The 21,861-nt window shown below is 36.7% G+C and overlaps 1 protein-coding gene across 2 annotated transcripts in view; it reads left to right on the top strand.

The window, feature by feature from the left end:
• Positions 1–21,861, top strand: part of ROCK1 (Rho associated coiled-coil containing protein kinase 1) — an 83,387-nt gene that overhangs the window by 59,433 nt on the left and 2,093 nt on the right. The window contains exons 22-32 of one of the 2 annotated variants that reach the window (XM_058801818.1): positions 970–1,064; positions 2,347–2,512; positions 4,021–4,114; positions 4,495–4,583; positions 4,916–5,104; positions 5,361–5,526; positions 11,904–11,974; positions 15,731–15,819; positions 16,940–17,018; positions 17,136–17,397; positions 18,180–18,387. In XM_058801818.1, the coding sequence (XP_058657801.1) occupies positions 970–1,064; positions 2,347–2,512; positions 4,021–4,114; positions 4,495–4,583; positions 4,916–5,104; positions 5,361–5,526; positions 11,904–11,974; positions 15,731–15,819; positions 16,940–17,018; positions 17,136–17,397; positions 18,180–18,387 (1,508 nt within the window). Of the gene's footprint in view, positions 1–969; positions 1,065–2,346; positions 2,513–4,020; positions 4,115–4,494; positions 4,584–4,915; positions 5,105–5,360; positions 5,527–11,903; positions 11,975–15,730; positions 15,820–16,939; positions 17,019–17,135; positions 17,398–18,179; positions 18,388–21,861 lie in introns of those variants that run through there. The other variant, XR_009274547.1, reaches the window with a different exon arrangement.

The raw sequence follows: 21,861 nt of genomic DNA, 5'->3' as shown, positions 1-21,861 counted from the left end.
GAAGGACCTTACTGGGTACTCCAGGTGGCCAAAATGTGTATTTCGTGGATGTAGTTTAGTCTGTTTTGTCTCTGTGAAAAGAAGCAATAGGATAAAATTCTCTGTAACACCTGAACTTCAAATACATTTGTGAATATGGACAGACTCATTTCACTTTGGGAAATACTTTTAAATTTGGTTTTTCCTGGGAGAGGCAGTAAAAAATTTTGTTTACTAAACTGCATATGATTATCATTTCATTATCTGTTACAGAGCCTTTTTCTGCATTTCTCCATGACATACTGCTTATAAGAAGATGCAGAGCATTGTGTTTCTCAGTTTCTTCTTTTTTCGCTAATTTGTATTTAAATAAGACATTCATAATTCAGTCTGAATATTTACAGAAGTAGTTTCCTGTAGAAGATCAGATTTTAACTTTCAAAATTACAGGTGATGGTAATAATAAAAATATAATAATAAAACCCAGAAGTAATTCCCAGCAGTAAGTAATTTACATAAATCGGACCTCAGCTGAATCAGTTACTAAGTTTGTACAGAAAAAGCTTAAGATTCTAAGAGAAAAAGTACATGGACACAAAGAGAATGCAACAGGTGAAAGCACAGAATGATGTTGGGCTTGTTGGATGAACATTTTGAGACAAGTGATGCTCCAAGATGCAGTTTTGCCCTGTTGTGTCTGGGAGACCTGTTCTGCTGTGTCACAGTGCCTTCTGTCTCTTTTGCAGCACCTGTATTTGTGCAGCTATGTAGGGAAACACAATAGAAAATTGAAAACTGATTTGATCATATCAGTTCCCTACCCAACAGAAACTGTAACAAAGCATCTGGGAGAGGAAGGAAGGAGGAAATTTCACTAATGGCAGTATTGGCATGTGTTGGGGTTTGACAAGTTCAAACTAAGTAGTCTGAAAATGAGGAATTTCAGAATGGAATTTGAATAATGATTTTTTGTTATGCTTTCTTTTACAGACACTTTACAAAACTCAGGTTAAGGAACTGAAAGAGGAAATTGATGAAAGGAATAAAGAAACACAAAGGAAAATGCAGGATTTGCAAAATGAAAAGTATGCCCATTTTGTTTGTCACATACACCTAAGTTTTTTCTTGTAATACTGTCTCACTCATGTATACTTTGAATCAGATCTAAGATGTTTTAATTCCTTTAGAAAAAGGCCTCAAAAGTGTTCCATAACACCTTGTAAGTGGCAAATACATAGGATGTTACCTATACTGACTCACAAAGCCAAATATGGTTATTAATATTTGCTTTGGATATTATCATGTCTGTAAGAAGAATAATGACTTCTCTGAAAATTTACTAAGATTCAAAAATTTTGAAAAACATTCAAATTTTGGTTATCATTTCGCCAACTTTTAAAATTTGATTGTATTATCCTGATAATTACTTAATATATTTCTATAGTCGGTAAAATAATTTGAGAAAAAGGTAACGAAGTCTTTAAAATTTAGTATATTTCTGATTAGAGCTAAACTAGTTATTATTAACAACCATGAATTGTGATGTACTATTTTCTAAGCTATCAAATAAGAAAAATAAAATTTAAGCTTGTTTTTCCAGTTTCTTAATTTATTTGATGTTCTGAAGAAGGAGACTGTGGCCTTACGCATCAAGTACAGTTTCTTCTAAAGTCTGTGTCTCTTGTTCTGCCTGAGGATTGACATTGGAAAGCAGTCTGAAGGGCAGAGGTTATGTGCAGTGTTCATTTTGTACAGCAGTTTGGTAGGCTAAGAAAGGGAGAAAGAAAAGATGCTGTGCTAATAAATATGGTGTAGGAGGAAAATATGTGTGTCTCTGCAAGTTGTTCACGAGTGGTAACCAACATAAAGAAATGGGGAGAGAGGAGAAGGTAGGCAAGAGTTCCCTTATTCTCCTTGTGGTTATTTATTTTCTTACTTCTTTTTATAGATGCTTTGTATTCTATTCCCTCTCTATTCTCTGCAATCTTATGTTCATCCTAAACGTTTCTCACTTGGATATAAATATGGTAATTATGATAATGGGCAAATGTGGATTAAGTATCTTTTGTTGGTCCATTCTGTACATATAATTTAGTTTTATTTTCTGTTCCTCAAAGACAGGAGAATCCATATTGGTGTTTCATGGATGATTGAGATGTTAATGAAAATCACAGTAAGCTGGCTGCTGTAGCTTGTGTGGACCATCAAAAGATACAAGTGTACAGAATGCAGTTTTTTAGCTCTTGCTTTTCTTAAGAAACTAAGATAATGACCATTAGTTGAGTGGTATAATTTGGGTTTGATAGTTTTCCTGAAAATTTGGAATGTTTTGCATAGGAAAAGGAAATCTTAATGTCCTTTTTACAGAGAAACACTCGCTGCCCAGTTGGATTTAGCTGAAACCAAAGCTGAGTCGGAGCGGTTGGCACGGGCGCTCGCTGAAGAGCAGTATTATGAACTGAATCAGGAGAGTAAAAAAGCTGCATCAAGGCACAGACAAGAATTGACTGATAAGGACATCATCATAAGAAGGGTAAATTAACTCTTATACCTGTATACATCTCTTCTGGCTGGAAACCAAAATTCATGGTTTTAATTAATGAAGTCCTGTTGTGATCGTAAGTGATAACTAATTAAGTATCTTAAGTTTTGGGCTCACTTGGAACCTTTGCATTTCATCATGTGACAAAATTCACATGATGAATGTGAATTCATCAAAAGAAAATTTATTAATCTGAGCTGAAGCCAGAATGAAAGTCAAGTGAATGTCTGTAATTCAGTTATTAAGCCTTTTGTATTTACTTCTTGTCATTGCCAAGTGTATTATTTAAATCTTGTCAATTTGTAGAGCTGTGTATTAGAGACTCTTATTGCAAAGTAACTTAGTCTTTAAAAAAAAAAAGCCACTTGAGATTCTCAAGTTTCACAACCCAAACCCCAAAATGTAATTTTTGAAGACGCTTTATAGCATAGCTTTTGAATGTTAATATGAGCTTGATAAATGTCTTTGACTGAAAAGTCTCAAACAGCAAGCCATATGTAGCATAGTTATTTTTTCATTGTTTTTTCCCATTTAGCATCAGCTGTGCATGTATTCTTAAAAATTCTGGGGGTGTAAAGTTCCAGGTGTAACTGAGCTTGGCTCAGTTGCTCAAAGCTTTCTGTTAATGCTACCATGGATATTCCATCTCTGTGAAAAGATAGTGCAAATAGTGTTTATTTCATGAATTTGCTTTTTTAAGCTTGAGATTTACAGAATACCACTATTTCTTAAGCAGCATTTAGAAGACTCTGTGGCATCAAAAGAATACCCTCTTGCCAATATATTTTTGGTTTCAAGTTTCCGATAATTTTGTCATACAAAACCTTTATTTCAGAATACAATTATGTATGGTTTTTCACATGTATTTGTTAAGTGATCCTGGCTGTGGCAGTGAACATGGTCACATATTCAAAGTTGTTGAGGTTTTCCTTTCCAACTTTTTTCTTTTTTTTTTGCAAGCTCTGTACATATTTACCTATGTCTGCTTTGTCTTAATCCAAATTTAGTTTTGTTTTTATCCTGATTTTAATGATTTATGCAGTAAATTGTATAAATATGCATATTTTCATGATTAGCAGTGAATGCCTTGTATCTACTCTAAATTTAATGCTGGAGTTATAGCATCTGTCAGCCACTTTTTTTTCTGGGTTCATGGTATCAGGCCTCTACTTACTAGTTTTTCCAAAGTACAACAAATTAAAATTGCCACATTCCATAACTGATAATCTAACTCTGCTTAAGTTGATTTTTGTTTCCACATGACAGTGTTGTCAGTTCTGCAGTGATAATTTTTTTGTCTGGGACCAGGTGCATTTTGAGCCTTCTGGTAAATCAAAACAGCACAAGAATAGTAGCATTTTTTACAAGTTCACATAGGCAGAAGGTGTTCTAAGTAAATGGTTCTTATAGAATTAAGGGTATTTAAAATAATAGTATTATAGATAGTTTTAGAATTTATGTCAAATTCTTTATTCTAAAATGTGTTTCTTTTCATGTAGCTGGAAGAAACTAATAACACTTTAACCAAAGATGTTGATTTAATAACAAAGGAAAATACAGAAATCAGTGAAAAATTTAAGAAACAAGAGGAAGGTATGTCATATTTGGAGTTTTAATTTATCTGTTCTGATGCATGCCTGAATCAAGCATATGTGAAGAAATGGAAAATGGAAGAAGACATTGCTGTTTATCTTCCATATTATTTTGGGCTTGCTGTTGGCTTTAGTATTTCAGCTTTGTGCCTTTCTGATATGTCCTTCTGGTCATTTTCTGTCATTGCAGTAGTGTTAAACTGGTAATTCTTGTCTTTGTAAATTGTATTTTGCTCAAAAAGGGAAGCAACAGGACAACAGTATGGAAAAAAAGATGCACTTACAGAAGTTTAAAAGTTTAAACTTTATAGAAGTTTAAATTAAGTTTAAAAATAATTACCTTGTACTAAAATACCTCAAAATTGAATATTATTTTAACAGATTACAGAATGAAAAAAGAGGAGGAAATCAGTAATATTAGAATGCATTATGAGAAGAGCATAAGCACTGAAAGAACTCTGAAGACACAGGTACAACTTTTTATGCAATTTAATAGCAATTATTACTTTGCATTAACAGAAGTATTTCAGGTTTTTTGCCTTTGTGAGCTAACTCTTAGTTCCTTTGAAATCAAGCTTATATTCACCATGATGTAGAATATGCATTGTTAAATTTACATTTGAAAGAACAAGTTTTGATGCTGTATACTTTTCAGTATTACTTCACTTGTGAGTAAGGGCCATTTGTGTTGGTGAAGGGATTTGTCTTTTAATCAGATCCTTTAACTAGAGGAACTGAGAAGTTTTTTATGAAACATGCTGCATATGTAATTTTTCTTACTGGTTCTCCTTTTTCTTAACAGGCCGTCAACAAACTGGCTGAGATAATGAATCGGAAAGATTTTAAAATAGACAGAAAGAAAGCTAACATGCAAGATTTGAGAAAGAAGGAGAAGGAAAACCGAAAGCTCCAATTAGAACTTAATCAAGAAAAAGAGAAATTCAATCAGATGGTTGTGAAATACCAAAAAGAGCTTAATGAAATGCAAGCGGTAAAATAATTTAATTTTTTAATCATACTGTGGAATATATATATACGCACACACACATATATATATACACATACATATATATCTGTGTGTGTACATGTGTATCTATAGGTATATATATATAGATATATAGGTATATATATAGAGATATATCTATGTATATATATAGACATAGATGTAGATATGAGTTTTGTTTTCAAAATACTTGGCAGCCATGTTTTTGGTCACACAGTAACTATGTGTGTGTGTATAAATACAGCAACTAGCAGAAGAATCTACGTACAGGAATGAGCTCCAGATGCAGCTGGATAGTAAAGAGAGTGACATAGAACAACTACGAAGGAAAATCATGGACCTACAGCAAGGAATGGATTCTACCAGTGTTGCCAGTCTTCCGACAGATGAAACAGATGGAAATCTTTCAGGTATGAGAAAAGCAGATTTGAACCACTTGGCTGTGTTGCATACACATAGTTCTGGAAGGTATTGTTTCGAACAATTACTTGTTATTGCTTCTTAAAGTCTTCTGGCTGTCTACTTCTGTATCACATCTCCATTTTTTTCTTTGTTTCTTTTTTTTAAATTTCATACCTAGGTTGCTTATATTTAAGACTTAATTTTTTCTCTCATCCCACTTCCCACTGTATGGCTTGGTATTAGCATTGTTTATATGCACTTTTGAGGAAGGAGTGTCTTTACATCTCTTGTTTTACAAATACAGTGATTACAATGTGCAGTATTTGATGAATAGAAGACAGGGCCAACACTTCTACAACATCATGGTTATATTTTATATCTTGAATGCAAAATTGTCTTGATCTTATCTCTTCTTATTCAGTCGTGTAGCACCTCTGTGACAACTGGCAGTAATTGCTGTTGTGAAAAATAATTGGAGGAATTTCCATAATAAATTTATGGTTGTATGATACTCTGATTTAGCAGTTGAAAATAAGAACATGCAATACAGCATAGCCAGCCATTTCCATGTATCAGTACCAGGCACTGTACTTTGAGACCCACTGTTAGACTGGTTAGTTATTTACCTCTCTCCTTCCCCAGAGTTGGAAAAGTGTAATCAGTTAGTACTTCCACATGATCCACTTCTGTGTCTCTCAATACAGGAAAAAAATTTAGTGTAATCAGGTGTGCTTGACAATTTCTGCACATCATAGCTAGGTATATCTTTTTTCTATATGCTTAAGTAATTTTTAGAATTCATTGTGAAGTTTTTAATGTAATTTTGATAAGTCTTAATTTCATTGTAGAAAAATATTTTTAGACATACAAAACCAGAATACTATTTTGGGTATTTTATGACTTCAGTGGATGAGTAGTTAGATAAAAGTACATAGAATAATTTTAGTTGTGTCTTTTCCTGTTAATGCACTTCATGCTGCTCAATTGCCACATTCTAGAGTTTATCCAGGAGTCTTAGAGTGATTGAAATTTCAGGTAGGTTATCAGTCTTAGTACATCTTTTGATGTAGTTACTCCTTTCTGTGTCTACTTATGTTTCCTATCTTCCCCTAGTTATTTTTCGATTTTTATTTTTAGTTAATACTGTAATGAATTTCATTTTAGAATAGATTTTTGTTCAGATAATAGTATAGTCTTTTTCTCTGCAACTTCCATTTTGTTCAAGAAGCCTTTGCATTCTGGTGTTTGCTCTGGTAAATTGACATCTGGTAAAGATTTTGTCTTTTGACAGCATCTTCAAGGCAAACTCCCATTGGAAATTCTTAGAATTTTTAGATTGGTTAAGGAACATTTTTTTTCTTAGCTGTCACCTGCTAGAAATTCCTTCTGGTATTTCTGAAGTATCAGTATTTCTCAGGAATTTTTCTCATAGATTCTAATTTTCAGCGTATTCCATTTAACAGGGATAAAAAGGAAATCAGAGGGATTTTGCATATTAAAGTGGATTTTTTTCTCCCCTCAAATTACAAATTGGAATCCACCCTTATTGTTTTTAAGTGTCTTGTAATTGAAGAAGATTGTGGCTCATAATTTTAGTAGAAAATTTCTGAACTCTCTTCAATTGAGATCTTTAGGGTTTTTTCCTACAGCAAAACAGACCAGATTTATTCTAGTCAAAAGAGTAGTTTTGAACTTCCTCACTTCCCTTCTCAGCCATTTTCATTTGATGGCTGTTGTGTATTACATGGAAAACATAAATGCTTCCATCTGGCTGTAGATACCTTCCCTGTTTTTTTCTTGAGGGCAGTAGTGTGTCAGTATGACCCCATTGTGTCCCAGACCTTGGATGGACTGTAGGAAAAAGCTCTTTCTTTGTCTGCCTCAATAAGGAGGGTTATTTTCAGTTTTACCTCTGGAGATGTGTGCAGTCAGGCTTTTGGCTGCATAATCCATTGCTTCCATTTTGGGGCAGAAATTTCAGTCTGTACAAGATCTTTTCAAGTCAGCTGGTAATTCCCATTGTTAATTAGAACATGGCAGTTCTGGTGTTCTTGGGTGAGGTGTCTACTTGTTAGCCCTCAACTATTTCTTTTTTGCCAGCTTTTCAATTCTCTTCTCTTTTTTGCCCTTTTTTCTACACATGCCTCTGATTTTTACTACAGTTGTCCTGCTGGTTTGATACAGGTAGGACCTCTAATACATATTATTAGGACTTATCTAGATTTAGATCATGTCCCTACATGCTGCTTTGGTTTTGTTTTTGTTTTTTTGACTGAGTTTCTGGGTTGATCGGGATCTGAATAAGAAGCAGTTTGGTAATTAAAGGAGATTAAGTGACATTCGTGTAGTCAAATTTCACACACTTGTCAAAGAGCTAAGCAGAGGGTGAAAAACCAGTGCAGGAGCATTGTAAAGATGACAAAGAACCCAGCCAGACTTCAGAATAGAAATAACCCATGCCACAGAAAGAGGAAATTATCCAGCACAGGTTTTTTCCTGCCAACCAGGTAATTAGTGTACAAACCAGAAGGTGACACATTACAGCATCTCATTTGCTACAGTTTTGTTGTGTGATGTTGCTTGTCTTCAACTGTGTGCCAAGTTCCCATCACTCCCACAACCCAAACATGGCCATTCCTTCAGAGCACCTTGAATAGCATCTTATTTTTAAGGGCTGGATGAGATGAGTGGTCAATAGCTGGTGCACCAGCTATTAAGGCAAAGACCCTATTAAAAAATTTTTTAGCAAATAAATGGTTGAATTCTATAATAAGTAATTATAGTATGATTTATTCATTTCCCTGTCAAAATAAAAACATCACCGGGGGAAAAAAAAATATACAAAATAATAGAAGCACATATAAAAGAATGATTCCATGGTCATGATTCTGGCAATGGGCAGTTTTTGGTTTAATTGAGAAAAATTTTTATATTTAAAAAATTGAAAAAAAATCTCTATTTAGAAATAGACACAGAGAAATCACATGATAACACACTTCACAGCTGCATTTCTCTTGGAGCTGTTTTTTGTCTGCCATTGGCTTAAATATTCCCTCAAATTTTGGTAGCTGCTAGGACAACTTACACTCTCCCAAGATGGGGATTGGCCCCTTTACACAATCCAGGCTATTCTCAGGCTCTTGCTCACTTACATGGAAAAGATTATGTGGATGAAATTTTTTCCTTGTATTCAGTTCTAGGCATGTTTTGTAACTCTCACTTCTGATTATTGATTCAGATAGCAGCTCATATCTCAGTTGGTGTCCCCAGTGTTAAGAGTCCTTGCTGAAACAACTGAGGTATTTGCTTTTAAATTATGCCTTTGGAATGACTCTTCCTCCTGGCTGGATTTAGGGAGTCTTTATACTGGCATGATTGTAAACAAAATTCTTTTTTGCCAAGACAGAACACAGTCAGGAATATGAGGGTTTTTTCTCGTAATTGTTACAGGGCACTTAACCTGTTGTGAATTGCTCCTTTTCATCTGATTGGCAAGATCATTTAAGCAATTAAGCTGCCCTACAGGTTTAGCTGCAGCACATAATATTTTACAGCATATGTTGTTATGTTTTGCACAAAGATAAGGTGAAATAATAAATGTGTGGGGCACTTAAGCAGCAGTTTTATTGGACTCACATAAGACTTCCTGAAGCAGCCTGAATAAACCTGAATAAACCCCAAAGAGAGATCCAGTCAGAAATCCTTGGTGCAATCCACATGAAATTATAATAGGACAATCTGCGAAAGGAAAAATCCAAATTGGAAGAATGGAAAGAATTAGCAAGATAGTATCTACAAGTTTTTGGTTGCTGTGGAAGACTCTTAGGAGTAGGAATTCTTGAGCATTGGAAAGAGATGCTCTGCTGTTCCTGAAAGCACCCGCATTACTTAGCTCCATAAGTCTCATAAACACGTACAGTCATGGTTGTCTTGTGTGATTTTATTGAAGTCTTACTGTTAGCACTGCTATCATACTGAATCCCTGTGAATCCTGGTAGTCTGGATACTAGCCATGAAGATGTTTGGAATAGAAATCTAAATTTAAAATACATACAGAGATAACTACATGATCTGTAGCCTTTATGGAATTCTTTCTTCATATCCTATTCAGATATTTTTAAGGCCTATCTTAGACTTTCTAGATTGCAAATATGAGGTATCAATTCTGGTGTTTTTTCCAAAATACAGAGAAGTTGTCAGGCAATAGTTTCGAGCCTATTTTTAAAGACAGGAATGGAAGATTCTTTTTTAAAGTCTAGATAGCCCATATTTTCTTAATTACTTAATCAGAACACTCATAAATATTAGTCTTCCGGATCAAATATTTGTGAAATGGCCAGATGAGCATTTGCAGTTATGCTAAGTCTGTCAAGAGAAATGAAAATGCGCTATAAGTATTACTTGAGAGGAACCTTTGTGGTGAGGTTGGAATGAAGGAGCTCATCTATCCTTTCAAGAGTACATTTGGTTCCAGACAAATTTTAGCTTTGTTGAAAAGATGGTCAGAAACTGTTACTTTCAACTGCAAGATGTTATTCACAGCTCAGAAATCGTCTCTTATTAAAATAGAATTTGCTCCCTAAAATAGACAGAAAAGAATGTTGTTGTAGACAGAAAAGAATGTTGACAGATTCATTTGAAATACCTCATTTACTTCCTACTTCTTTTGAAATTGTTTTCAGAACATGCTGAAGCAGAAGGAAACCTAGAAAAACTTATACTGTCCCTATAAGCATCTTTTAAAATTCATCATCATTGGATCTTTTCAGATTTTCATATGCCACAATTTCAACAGAAGCTTTCTTTGCTTTTTTTAACAAGTCATCCTTCCTATACACTTTTCCATACTTTGTTTTTTATTAGCAATTCATCACTTTGTTTTGCAATGAAAACCTGAGTTCTAGGATGTTTCTATAATTTCTAAAAATGGAAGAATCTTCTCTTAATGTAAAACTTAATCAAAGTATTCAAATCAAGGTAAACATATCTGTGAGGCCTGTAGACATGAAGGAAATAGGTTTTCTTTTCCAAAGCTGCTGAATATCAATAACTGGGGAGTGTCTGGGATAGCAGAGGAGGTAGGCTTGGGGGTGTGGGGCCCCTTACCCCCCAGTCCCCACAGTTCTTATGCAGATGTGAGAAGGCAGGGAGGTACAAATTTCCTTCATTTTTGTGGGAAGTTTTCTTACAGGAATGAGTTCTGCTAACATGCTTTTCTTCCAGTTGATCTCAGTAGTTCAGTGGCCCTCCAGTATTTTGAAGCTATTCTCTGTGGAGAAATGATGGGAAAAGATTCCATATGCCTAAGTGTAGTCCATTTCTAAATATTGCCTGCTGTAAGGTAATGTGGGAAGGGCTTTTACATGCATCATTATAATGCCTTGCTAGGCTGTCAGACCCATTGTAATTCTGTATAGCTAAGCATATGGACAGTAACTTTGGTACATTTGAATGCATTTCAGAACTTGCTGGGTTACACCTCACAAAGAGTAATTCCAGAAGGACAGAAGGAACCAGTAGCTCCTCAGGGCATAAATAGTTGTGGAGAATGTTTTAGAAAATTTCAACTTAAAGTTTTTGAAGTTTTCAGTGCTACTATAACCTTGCTTCATAATTTTAAATTTTAGAAGCCACTCTCAGTTAGCTGGAAGGGCTTTCTAAATCAACAGTCCACATTAGGCAGAATGCTACTTTTTCTGTGGCCCTTTTTTGTATCATGCTAAATTGTTTCACTAATTTAATGGTGGGAAAATAGGGTATTACATTTCTCTTTGGATATTTTTTCACTGAAAATTTGAGTAAAACACTTGTCTCTTATTCTTTATATCTAGTTGATTCTTCCTGCATTCCTTATTTAATTATCTCCTATGCTTATCTTCTGTGAGTAATGGGACACCCATGTAGCTTTGCTTGCTCTTGTGCTGTCTCTCCTTTTTTTGTTTCCTGTGGAAAATGTGGATCTGATTTATTTTACTTCCTGCATCTTCCTGCTGAGTATTTTCATACAGCCCCTCTGAATGTTAAATCATGTTTACATTGAAAGTCTCCTAATTTAAACTGTAATATATTTTCAAAGCAAAGTCTTTCCTGCCTGGCTCTTTGCAAACTATTTACATACAGTGTTAGATGTTGGCATCAAGGAAAACAGCTTTACTTTTATTGTGCAGTAACTGTGTAATCAGATGTTGGCTTGTGATGAAGCATGAATTAAATGCTTATATCTTCATTTTATTTAGCTGTGCTTTTTATTCTGCATTGCTGAATAGGTAATTGCCCATTACTGCATGTAGTACATCTTCCTTTCTAGTGGTAGTTTGCTTTTGTGCTATTCTGCTTTATTATTATAAATACACAAAATTATTAAATATGCATTTTTTAAAACCAGAATCAAGACTTGAAGGTTGGCTTTCAGTACCAAACAAAGGAAATATAAGGCGGCATGGCTGGAAGAAACAGGTACAGATGCCTTTTTTTCTTTCTTCCTCAGTTTCCTTGGAAAAGCTTCTAGGCATGTGGTGAATTGGTTTTACAACTTGTATTTAAGAAACAAACAAAATAATTAAGAGTAATTCAGTGTATGTACATTATTGAAGAAAAAAAACCCCAAGAAAATTCAAGTTCAGTATGAAACCTTTAGTAATGACATTGTGCAAATTTGCAAGAGGGGAGGAAATGCTTTACAATGAGCATCTTGGAACCATTAAAAATCACGTTTCTTCGTTGAGTAAGCATCTTTATAATTCTGTTACTGAAAAAGAACCTCTTTGTGCAACTTGGCAGCACAGAGTAGGGAATACCACACTTAAATGTTCTGAAGGTCATGGAAGAGTGCATCGCACTCTGACTTGCTACATATGATTTCCAAGGATGTTTCTGTCTCCCTTACCTTTAAAATGATAGGTTTCTCTTAAAAATAATTGATTTACTCTCAGAAATGGGATCTCTGTGACAGAATTCCCACTCCAAGTAAAGCAATCTTGTTGTGCCTCTGCAAAGGTTATGATCTGTTTCTTGAAACATCCAATATTCAAATTGAGGTACTTAGAACCATTTTCTGATTATCTTTTCTGGCTTTTCAGTTCCACCCCTTTTATCATCTTTCAGAACAACTAAATACAAAAGTGAACATGGTCTCTAGAATTTTTTTCAATTTTAAAAGCTAATTGTATTAAACAGTTTCTTTTCCTTCATCTTTATATTCAAAGACTGCTACTGGGAACTACTGAGTTGTTAATCACACTTTTGAAGTAACTTCCTAATTCTTGTTGAAAGGTATTTCTTAAGTGCTTCTATTTATATTCACATTCTACAACAGCCGGAAATTATTCCCATAAAATTTAAAGGAGAAGGGATTCATTCCTGTCAGAGAAGCACTTGAGGGTTTGTATTGAGTCTTTAGCTGCTGTGCTCCTTCTTTGAAGTACTGCTATTTTCAGTGGGCTTCCATGGCCTTCTTTATACACTCCAAGTGTTGGAGTTCCAGACCTGCCTATTTTTACATCAATATCAGACCTTGGTGATTTGTCTGTAAGTTAAAACCACCGCCTATTCTGGCTTGCTGGGAGTGAGTGATAAGTTCTGCCCTATTTCAACTAATGGCCAGTCCCCTTTCCCCCACCCCTTTGAGTAAGGGAGAAACAAAAGCAGAATTTATGGCTTAACAGTTTACTAAAAGCACAAAGCAGGACTAAGACAAGCACAATAAAACCAGCAATATTAATAGCAAAAGTACACAGAAAGAGATGGTGCTTTACCCACAAAAAAGGTGTTCACCACCAGGAGCAAAACCAAATAGCAGATGTTCCTGTAGATCTGTTTGATTGCTAGGGCTGCTTGAATCCTCTTGTTATAGAATTGATGATGCCTGGCACAAATCAGGTAGCTTTGTTCTGTTCTGGATTATATAAAATACTGTGTCACTTTTCTGTCAGGATGCTTCTAAGTACCCTTTTGTGGTTTTTTTGTAAAAATGGAGATTATTTTTGCATTCTCTGACAAATGAAATTCTAAACTGCTGATAAATGCAACTTCTTCAGTGAAAGACTATCAGAATTTCTTCAGGCATGCCCAGTATAGGCATATTTACTTGCCTCAAGATATTTTAGGCAGTTAATCCATTCCTTTCCAACACTTCCCTAGTTTGAATGTGCTCACACTTTGGAGGAATTTGAGCTGCAGATGGATGGCTCAGTCATGAAATAAATTGTACTGATAAGGTTCCTTAACTAGCTGAGGCTCATGTCAGTGAGTCACAGTAGTGAGGGACTGTGTTCACTCAGATGTGCTTCTGTTGCCTGAACTGAACTGCAGTTGTTTCAGCTGCTGTTGTAGCTGAAACAAGCTGGCAGGTGGTCAGCCTCCTCAGGTGCTTCTCTTCCTAATTCTCCCGCCGTTTCAGTTTTGTGAAAGTGAGAGGTATATGCAACCTCAAATATAGGCACGCCCAGATTAAATTAAAGGAAAAGCAAAATCATATTATGAGTGTAATTGGATTGATGCCTGAGTTGTTACAACTTGAGCTGCTGCATTTCTGTCTCAAATGTCAGTAATACTAATGGTTTTGCCCAGTGCCCTCTGACTTATTTAGCTTAAGTTAGAAGAGGGCGAGTGTGGAAAACTTACTTACTTGAGAAAAAACATTTGTTACTCCTAAAGCTAGCACTGAAATTGATTACCCTTATTTTTATCTGGAGCTTCATTTCATCCCCAGTGAAGGTGATAAAATATCCTTCAAAAACCGTTGTAGAACAGAACTACTGTCAGAATATTTTTTTATATGTTCACCACAGGATATTGATGCTGTTGTACATAACTTTTTTTTGTGAGGTTAAGTTGTTCTTTCACCAAGGCTTATCTATAGTGTGATAATTGAATTCCTTTACAGCCAGAATTTGCATTTGTGATAGTTGTCATCTGAAGGGCTTGCTCTGATCTCTGAAAGGTGAAGTGCACACTTCAAAGATGAAAAAGGCATTAGTTTTCTATTGGAGTGGATAAAGGAATTGAAGTACAGTCTTTTTCTTCAATGGGAAAAATCACAAGAGGTTCACACTTAGTGCTTACAGAAGCTGATCAGGCTTTCTATTAAGGAATTGTGACAAAATGCCCTTTCATGGCTTTTTTTAGATGCATTTCTGTAGTTGAGATTTACAACTGTAGCTCACACCTTGCACAGCACATTTTAAACATGCTGTTGTATAAACTTAAGGTGACTTTCATTCTCAGGTTTTGAGGTCAGCTTCAATGCTGTGTACAATGAGGTTGAAACCTCCCTTTGTAGAAGGAGTAGACATTTATTCAAATTATCAGTATCTGCAAGTGCAGAAACCCATCCAGTTACCTGCCAGTACTTGGACTCGAGATGAACTAGTGGTGCATTCACTCTCATGCTTTTCTGTCCTTCTGGGTTATATTATACGTGAATCTGGAGATCAGTGTAGACAGAGCTGCCAGTTTCTCTCCTTTTAATCCTCCTTAGTATCTTATATCTTACAGTTCCTTCTAAAACATTTGAAACTACAGGGGAGGGAGCAGCCACAGCTGTCACTGAGCTTATGCTTGTGGACAGTTCCAGCAAAGATCTTAGACTAGCAACTCCCAGTGAAGAGCAGGAGGCAGTGAATTCCAGACTTGAACTTACTGGGATGGGCTTAGGTTAGAGGTGCTTGTTCTTCACTATCTTAGTGTATTTATGAGTACCAGACCTCTGTTTCTGCTGATTCATTTGGGCTCTTTATTTTACCAGTCCATTACATTGGGAGTGTAGGAAATAGCAGGAGCCATGGGACTCTGTTTTAGCCTACCAGCAGTTTGGTGTGAAGTAGCAGTGAGTCCTGCAGGCCTGTAGAACTAGAGAAGTTTTTGACAACATTGTCAATAAGTGATAGCTTTTACTTTGTGTCACACTCAGTGATACAGTAAATTTCCTAGTGACCTGCCAGTGGCAACTGAAATTTGTGAGTTTGTGTACAGATGGACCTGCAGAGTCATCACAAGCATTTTAGAGTGATCCAGGGACAATACAGTCACTGCAGCTGTAGCACTGCACAGCTGTCTGTAGTCTAGCTGCCTTCAGGGTGATTTGAATATCTCCTGATGTTAATTAGAAACCTTTCATTTACTCTGGCTTTTTATGTGCATGTGGGAGTACATTAGGATATATTATTGCTTTTTAAAATGCAATTTCAACTGTTTTACCCTTTCTTTCCACAGTATGTGGTGGTGAGCAGTAAAAAGATACTGTTCTACAATGATGAAAAGGACAAGGACCAGTCTAATCCATCTATGGTACTAGATATAGAGTAAGTAAAGTCATTGTTGATTTTGGATACAAATTGACAAAAGAGTATTGTGTGTGAAATAGCAGATAGCAAATCCAGAAGCTTGAAATAAAAATACCATAAATAATTTTTAATTTCCCATACTAGTTGGAAAATGTCTATCTGTATTTTAGTGTACCATTAACAGAACTTTGACAGTACTTGCTCTTTGTCCTATGATTGCTATAAGTTAGAGAAAAAGAGAAAGGATCATTGCTGTTCTAGTCCAAAGCATTTCTAATTTTTCCAGCTGTTTTCTGTTTGAAGTGGTAAAATATATTAATTGTGATTCCCTTACATTGGTTATACATGAGGAAAATGGTATCAAATATCACTGAAGCCCCTCACTGGTACATGACTGTGATGTTTGAACAGCTGATTGACATTATGGGATTTTACAGAATAGTAATTGAAAAAAGGTTTTAGAATTCATGAATAGATGTATCAAGGACTACAGTGGTCTGGAAGGACTCTCAAACTCAGGAAGTGCTTCAGCTGCCAATTGCTCATAACCAGGAAAAGAGTTATTTTTTCTTAGAACTGTTTCGTACTCTGTTTTCATAAACATCTGCTACAGCCACTGTTGAAAACAGGATCTTGGGAGAGGTGGATTTAGAGTCTTGACTCACATGATGTTTGTTACAATTTAAATAGTTTTTTTCAACAGCTGGTGCCCCAGATTTCCTTTTGTGGTCTTTTGGCATAGATTGTTCATCAGTGTGATTTAGTAAAAAACTACTGGATAGTATTCTACTTAATATGGTTGCTTTCATCCAGGTTTTCACAAATTTTTTCTAGCAATAATGTTAGACTTCCTAGTGTTTTGAGGTAGTATTTGAATGCCTTTATCTTAAGTAAATTTACCATGATGGATCTTGAATCCATTCTAAGATAACCCTCTTTCCATGCTGTGAATTATTTTGGTCTTATGTGGGTAGACAAAATCTCTATGGTTTATGAATTAGTTCCCAAAATCATATTGCAGTGTTGAAGTAGGTCGTGTTGCTTGCATAATTTCTGAGAACTTCAGAGCAGTTTGATAATTGTTCTGAACCATACATAACTTTTTAGCATTTTCTGATTCATGTTTCTTCTAATCTAGTAAGCTGTTTCATGTCCGGCCTGTAACTCAAGGAGATGTATATAGAGCTGAAACTGAAGAAATTCCTAAAATATTCCAGGTAAAAAGATATAGATTGTCCTGTCTATTTAACTCTCTTGAAAAAGTGCTGGTTTCTTTGAAGAGGATATGAAAGTACTTAGTGCTTCAACAGTAACACAGCAGTGTTCTTTTTCAGATTCTCTATGCTAATGAGGGGGAATGCAGGAAGGATTTGGAGGTAGAACCAGTACAGCCGGCAGAGAAGACAAATTTTCTAAATCACAAAGGCCATGAATTTATTCCCACGTTATACCACTTTCCAGCCAACTGTGAGGCCTGTGCCAAACCTCTCTGGCATGTCTTTAAACCCCCTGCTGCCCTAGAATGTCGAAGATGCCATGTGAAGTGCCACAGAGACCACTTGGATAAAAAGGAGGAATTAATTGCACCATGCAAAGGTATACTCATGGTTTTTTTCTGTTCTGTATTCTCCATGTGGTTAAGCCAAACCTGCTGAACTACTGGAGGTGAATAAAAGCACTTCAGTTTAATTTTAAACTTAAAACTGAAGTGATTTTAGATGTGGAAGTTGCTGTTAAAGCAATAGGCTGTTGCAGTGTTTATGAACAGGCAGCTGTGGCAAACCTTTGTAGGGAGGTCTGTGGTGTAGCTGATGGAGCTCTGCTGAGGGCCCTGAGAGCACAAGGTTCCCTAGAGGTTTGTTCCCAAGTACTGGGCAGCTCCTTGGTGCCCTCACCATTTCCTCTGCACTTATACCTGACCCATACTAGGGACAATTGCAGTGGCTGTATTAGCAAGCTCTGCTGAGATGCTGAGACCTTGCAGAGTGGTTCTTCAGCCACCTCACAGACTGGAGGAGAAGTTTCTCCTCTGTGCTGCTGTGAAGTGGAGCATTCAGGGTATGTACTCTGGAACTTGGCCACAAGGCACTCATACAACTTCCCAGCTTATTAAAATTGTAATTAGTGTAAGTTTCTCATTTCTCCAATGCTCATGTTAGACTCAAGAATCTTAATGCAGAATGACAAATCGTGAAAAACATTATATTCATAATCCTCCCTACTGTTTGCTGTCTTCCAAAAATATATAAACAAATGCAATACAAGAATGTATATAGGTTCCATTGTTCCTTCCAGTGGCACAGTTGGTGTGTCATAACTCTTACTTTGAAAAGGAGCCTGGGTTTTCACTGAATCATCTTCCTCCTTTTTCCTTGTAGTGAGCTATGATGTAACTTCAGCAAGAGATATGCTCTTGTTGGCATCCTGTCAAGATGAACAGAAGAAGTGGGTGACACATTTAGTAAAGAAGATCCCTAAGACACCACCATCTACTTTTGTTCGTGCTTCTCCTAGAACTTTGTCTACAAGATCCTCAGCAAACCAGTCATTCCGAAAAGCTGTTAAAAATACTTCTGGAAAAACGAGGTGAGAAATAAGCTACAAAAACTACAGAACTTCTTGGCTAAAAACCCCTCCGTTTATAAGTCCTACTTGTGAAATAATTCCACAGTTATGGCTGTTGAAGTGCTGATACTTAGCTCAAATTCCAAAGGAAGGAGCAGAATTTTCCTATTATTATGGCAAATTTATCAGCTCTTCACATTTGGAAAGGTACCTCCCAATGCTTGGGAGGGAGCTGCTTTCATTTTTATTCCTGTGTGAAGGCAAGGCTCAGTGGATATGTCAGTAATGGCATTTAGCAGCAAGGGTGATCCACAGTCATCCCATCCATGGATTGACTCAGAGCTTGCCTACGCTAGAAGTCTTCTGCAAAAGGGGCTGAAATGAGAAATTTACAGATTCTGTCTGTTGTTAGGCCAATTCTTTTGTTGTGAGGCCAGTTAAGTATTAATTCTGTTCTTCCGGCCTGCTAACTCATTCCAAGTTATCTTCTGTCCCAGCAGTTGTTTTTGTAAACTATTTGTTACCCTATGCATAATGGACATTTTACATCCTGTCCATTAACCAGGACATGATGTAAAATACACTTTTTTAATGCTTAGGTTGCTGTAATCTGATTTTAACCTTTATTAGCTTCCTGATACAGTATATGTGTTGTTTTCTCCTCAAATAACTGAATGAATTGACAGTATGGAGTAGAAACTAGTGTCTCAGTAAGGAAAGAGTCTTCCCAGATTGGCAGGGCTACCAAACATTCCTGGCAATAAACGCAATGGAAGCAGACCTTTATTATATGTTACACCCCATGTCTTCTTACATTATTGTATAAGGAGATATGGGGTATATCATGAAACATCCTCCTTGAAGGGAACAGATGAGGAAAAAATATGAAAGACAAAAGGGGCATTGATTTTCTTGTTCCCAAGACTTCCACCCTAAAACATAAGTGATGATAGAATGGTTTGGGTGGGAAGGGACCTTAAGGATCATCTAGTTCCACCCACTCTGCCAGGGTGGATCAGGTTGCTCAGGGCCCCATCCAGCCAGGCCTTGAACACTCCCAGGGATCATAGTTTTGAGATCGTAATATATTCAGTGAAGCCCTTCAAGATAATCCCATACTTCTTTATTTCACATTTAGATGTTTAGAGTTGTAGACTTTTTCTTCCAAAAACTCTTAAAATTGATTCTGAGTATGCTCTCCATTTATCCGTGAGAGGTCCTCTGGTAGCTGTAATAACCAGCTTTCATGCATGTTCTTATGTGAGAAAAATCCATTTTCTTAAATCAATTAATTGATTCTTTTTCACTCTCTTAATAGAAGCCCTGGTTTGGAGTTACCTTTAGCAAGGATAAGTGTGCAGCAAATCTGTTATAGAAGGAACAGATTGGGATATTTGAAAGTTTACAGTAACTGTTAAAGGAATGGGTATGTTTGGGGACATCAGTTACCCAGACTATTGCTGTTATTAATCCTGTTGGCATTGTCCTGTTGAGAGTGTTACAGAATCACAGAAATGCACAACTAGGGAGTGGAACTTTAAAAAATGAGAAACACCGTTATTAAAGCTCTGTTTTTAAGATCTTAAAGATACAATGAGTCTAATAGCTCTCCAGCACCAGAAGGAGGACCCCTGCACATTCCTGAGCTTTATCTTGTGTCAGTTCATGCTTCACAGATTACCAGAGTGAGTTGATCTATTTTTCAGCAGAAAATTAATCCAGGAATGTTTTGCCTAAAGGAAAACCAAAAAACCCAGAGCATGACAACAAATACAATCCAACCCTAACTCCACAAAAGAAAAGCTTGTGATTTTCTGTTGGGTTCAGAAGTTACAGAGGTTTGGGGCAGAGCCTCAAGAACAAAAGGAGGAAGGATGATGGTGATGTCAGGTCAGATCAGCTGTTCCAAATACTGCAGCCTTGCGTTTTTCCCAGCTGCCCTGGTGTACAACCTCTGCTCACACCTTTCTCCATCACCCAAGGAGATCTTCCAAGTTCTTAGGAAGAATAAAGCTCTTAGGTTTTCAGAAGTTAATACCTGCATGATGTCTTACTTCTTTAGCTCCTTGAATTTATCTGACAAGCTGTGACATGGATCAAACAGTTAACATTTACATGACTCTTCTAGACTGACCCCAAATCCATCAGTGAACTTGATGACATAACTGATATCTTCCTTCTTGATGATATCAAATACTGACAGAGCTTCTAGAACATGTAATTAATTACAAGAAACTCTGTTTTAATGCTGCATATTGTAGTCGCTGATTGTGGAGAAAGAGTCCTATTGAGCATAAGCCATTTAGAGAGGCACAGCACTTGAGCAGCAGGGGTGCTGGGTGTGTGTGTGCTCCTGCCTGTCGTGGTGCCTGGAGATGTCTGCAGGAGGCAGGTGGGGCCCTTGGAGGGGCTCCCTGGGTGTCTTTGTGACACTCTGTCCCCATCTGACAGCTGGCACTGGGTTGACTGGAGTGCAATGGGGCCTGCATGGCACCTGCAGAGCAATGAGAGCTGACAATGAAAAGATTCAGAGTTCCACTGAGCAAAGAAGCATTAGAAAAAGGCCAGGCTGGAACTCTTCATTCTGGCAGCTACACTGTGGACATTTTTGTGGTTTCCTCAGACAAATTTTTTGTGGGTTGTATCTGTGAACTAGACAAGTACTGCTCTGATGGACTGTGCCCAGCCTGTGCCCTGATACCACTTCATATTCTGTCCTGTGTGTTTAAAAAGAAGAGGTGATGGATTTATTTTAGGAAAATTCCCTTCTAATTTGACAGCCTGTTGCTACTTAAAGGGGGGGATTTTCCCTCTTTGTCTTCTTTTCCTTCTTTTCTGTCCTTGGATCCTAGATAAGTGTTTGAAATTATCCATTTTGGACCCTTCCATGAAAGTACACAAATCAGTTTCCTGACTGTCAAAAAAATGTAGACTAACTGTGCCAAGCTAGTGAGTAGATCAGTGCACTGAGAAGTGCAGGGATGGCCAAAGCTGAGGACAGGTAAGTTGGAGGATGCTCTGGTGGGGTCAGGGATAAAGCAGAGGAACACCAGGCTTTTTTCCTCTCAGGAGGCAGTCAGTTATTGGATCAGCCTCTATGGACTCATGCATCCTGCAGTTCTCCTCCTCCCTCACCACTTTACCTAGGTGTGGGAATAAGAGAAGCAGCAATGATTTTTTATGGGATATACATATCTGGCTTTTACTGAGTATCTGAAAATTGTTCTCTTGTCAGGCAGTATAGCAGAACTTGCCCTCGGTGATGGAGTCCTACCATGTAAGCAGGCATTAACTGTTTTGTTGAATGGATACAGACTTGAACACATGCTTGAAGACCTTTCAGTACATTTCATCCAGGGTCTGACTCACCTTTCTTTGCAGTCAGTAGGCAGTGCTTCCTTGACTTCATGGAGAGGTGTCTCAGACCCATTGAAAGGAGCTTTGCATATAAAAGTTCATCCTAAGTTCTATTCTGCATTTTAAGAACTTATCACT

The sequence above is a fragment of the Ammospiza caudacuta genome, chromosome 1, assembly GCF_027887145.1.
Source record: "Ammospiza caudacuta isolate bAmmCau1 chromosome 1, bAmmCau1.pri, whole genome shotgun sequence".
Lineage (NCBI taxonomy): Eukaryota > Metazoa > Chordata > Aves > Passeriformes > Passerellidae > Ammospiza > Ammospiza caudacuta.
The sequence above is the reverse complement of the archived record's forward strand: the minus strand, read 5'-3'. Positions and strand labels throughout refer to the sequence as shown.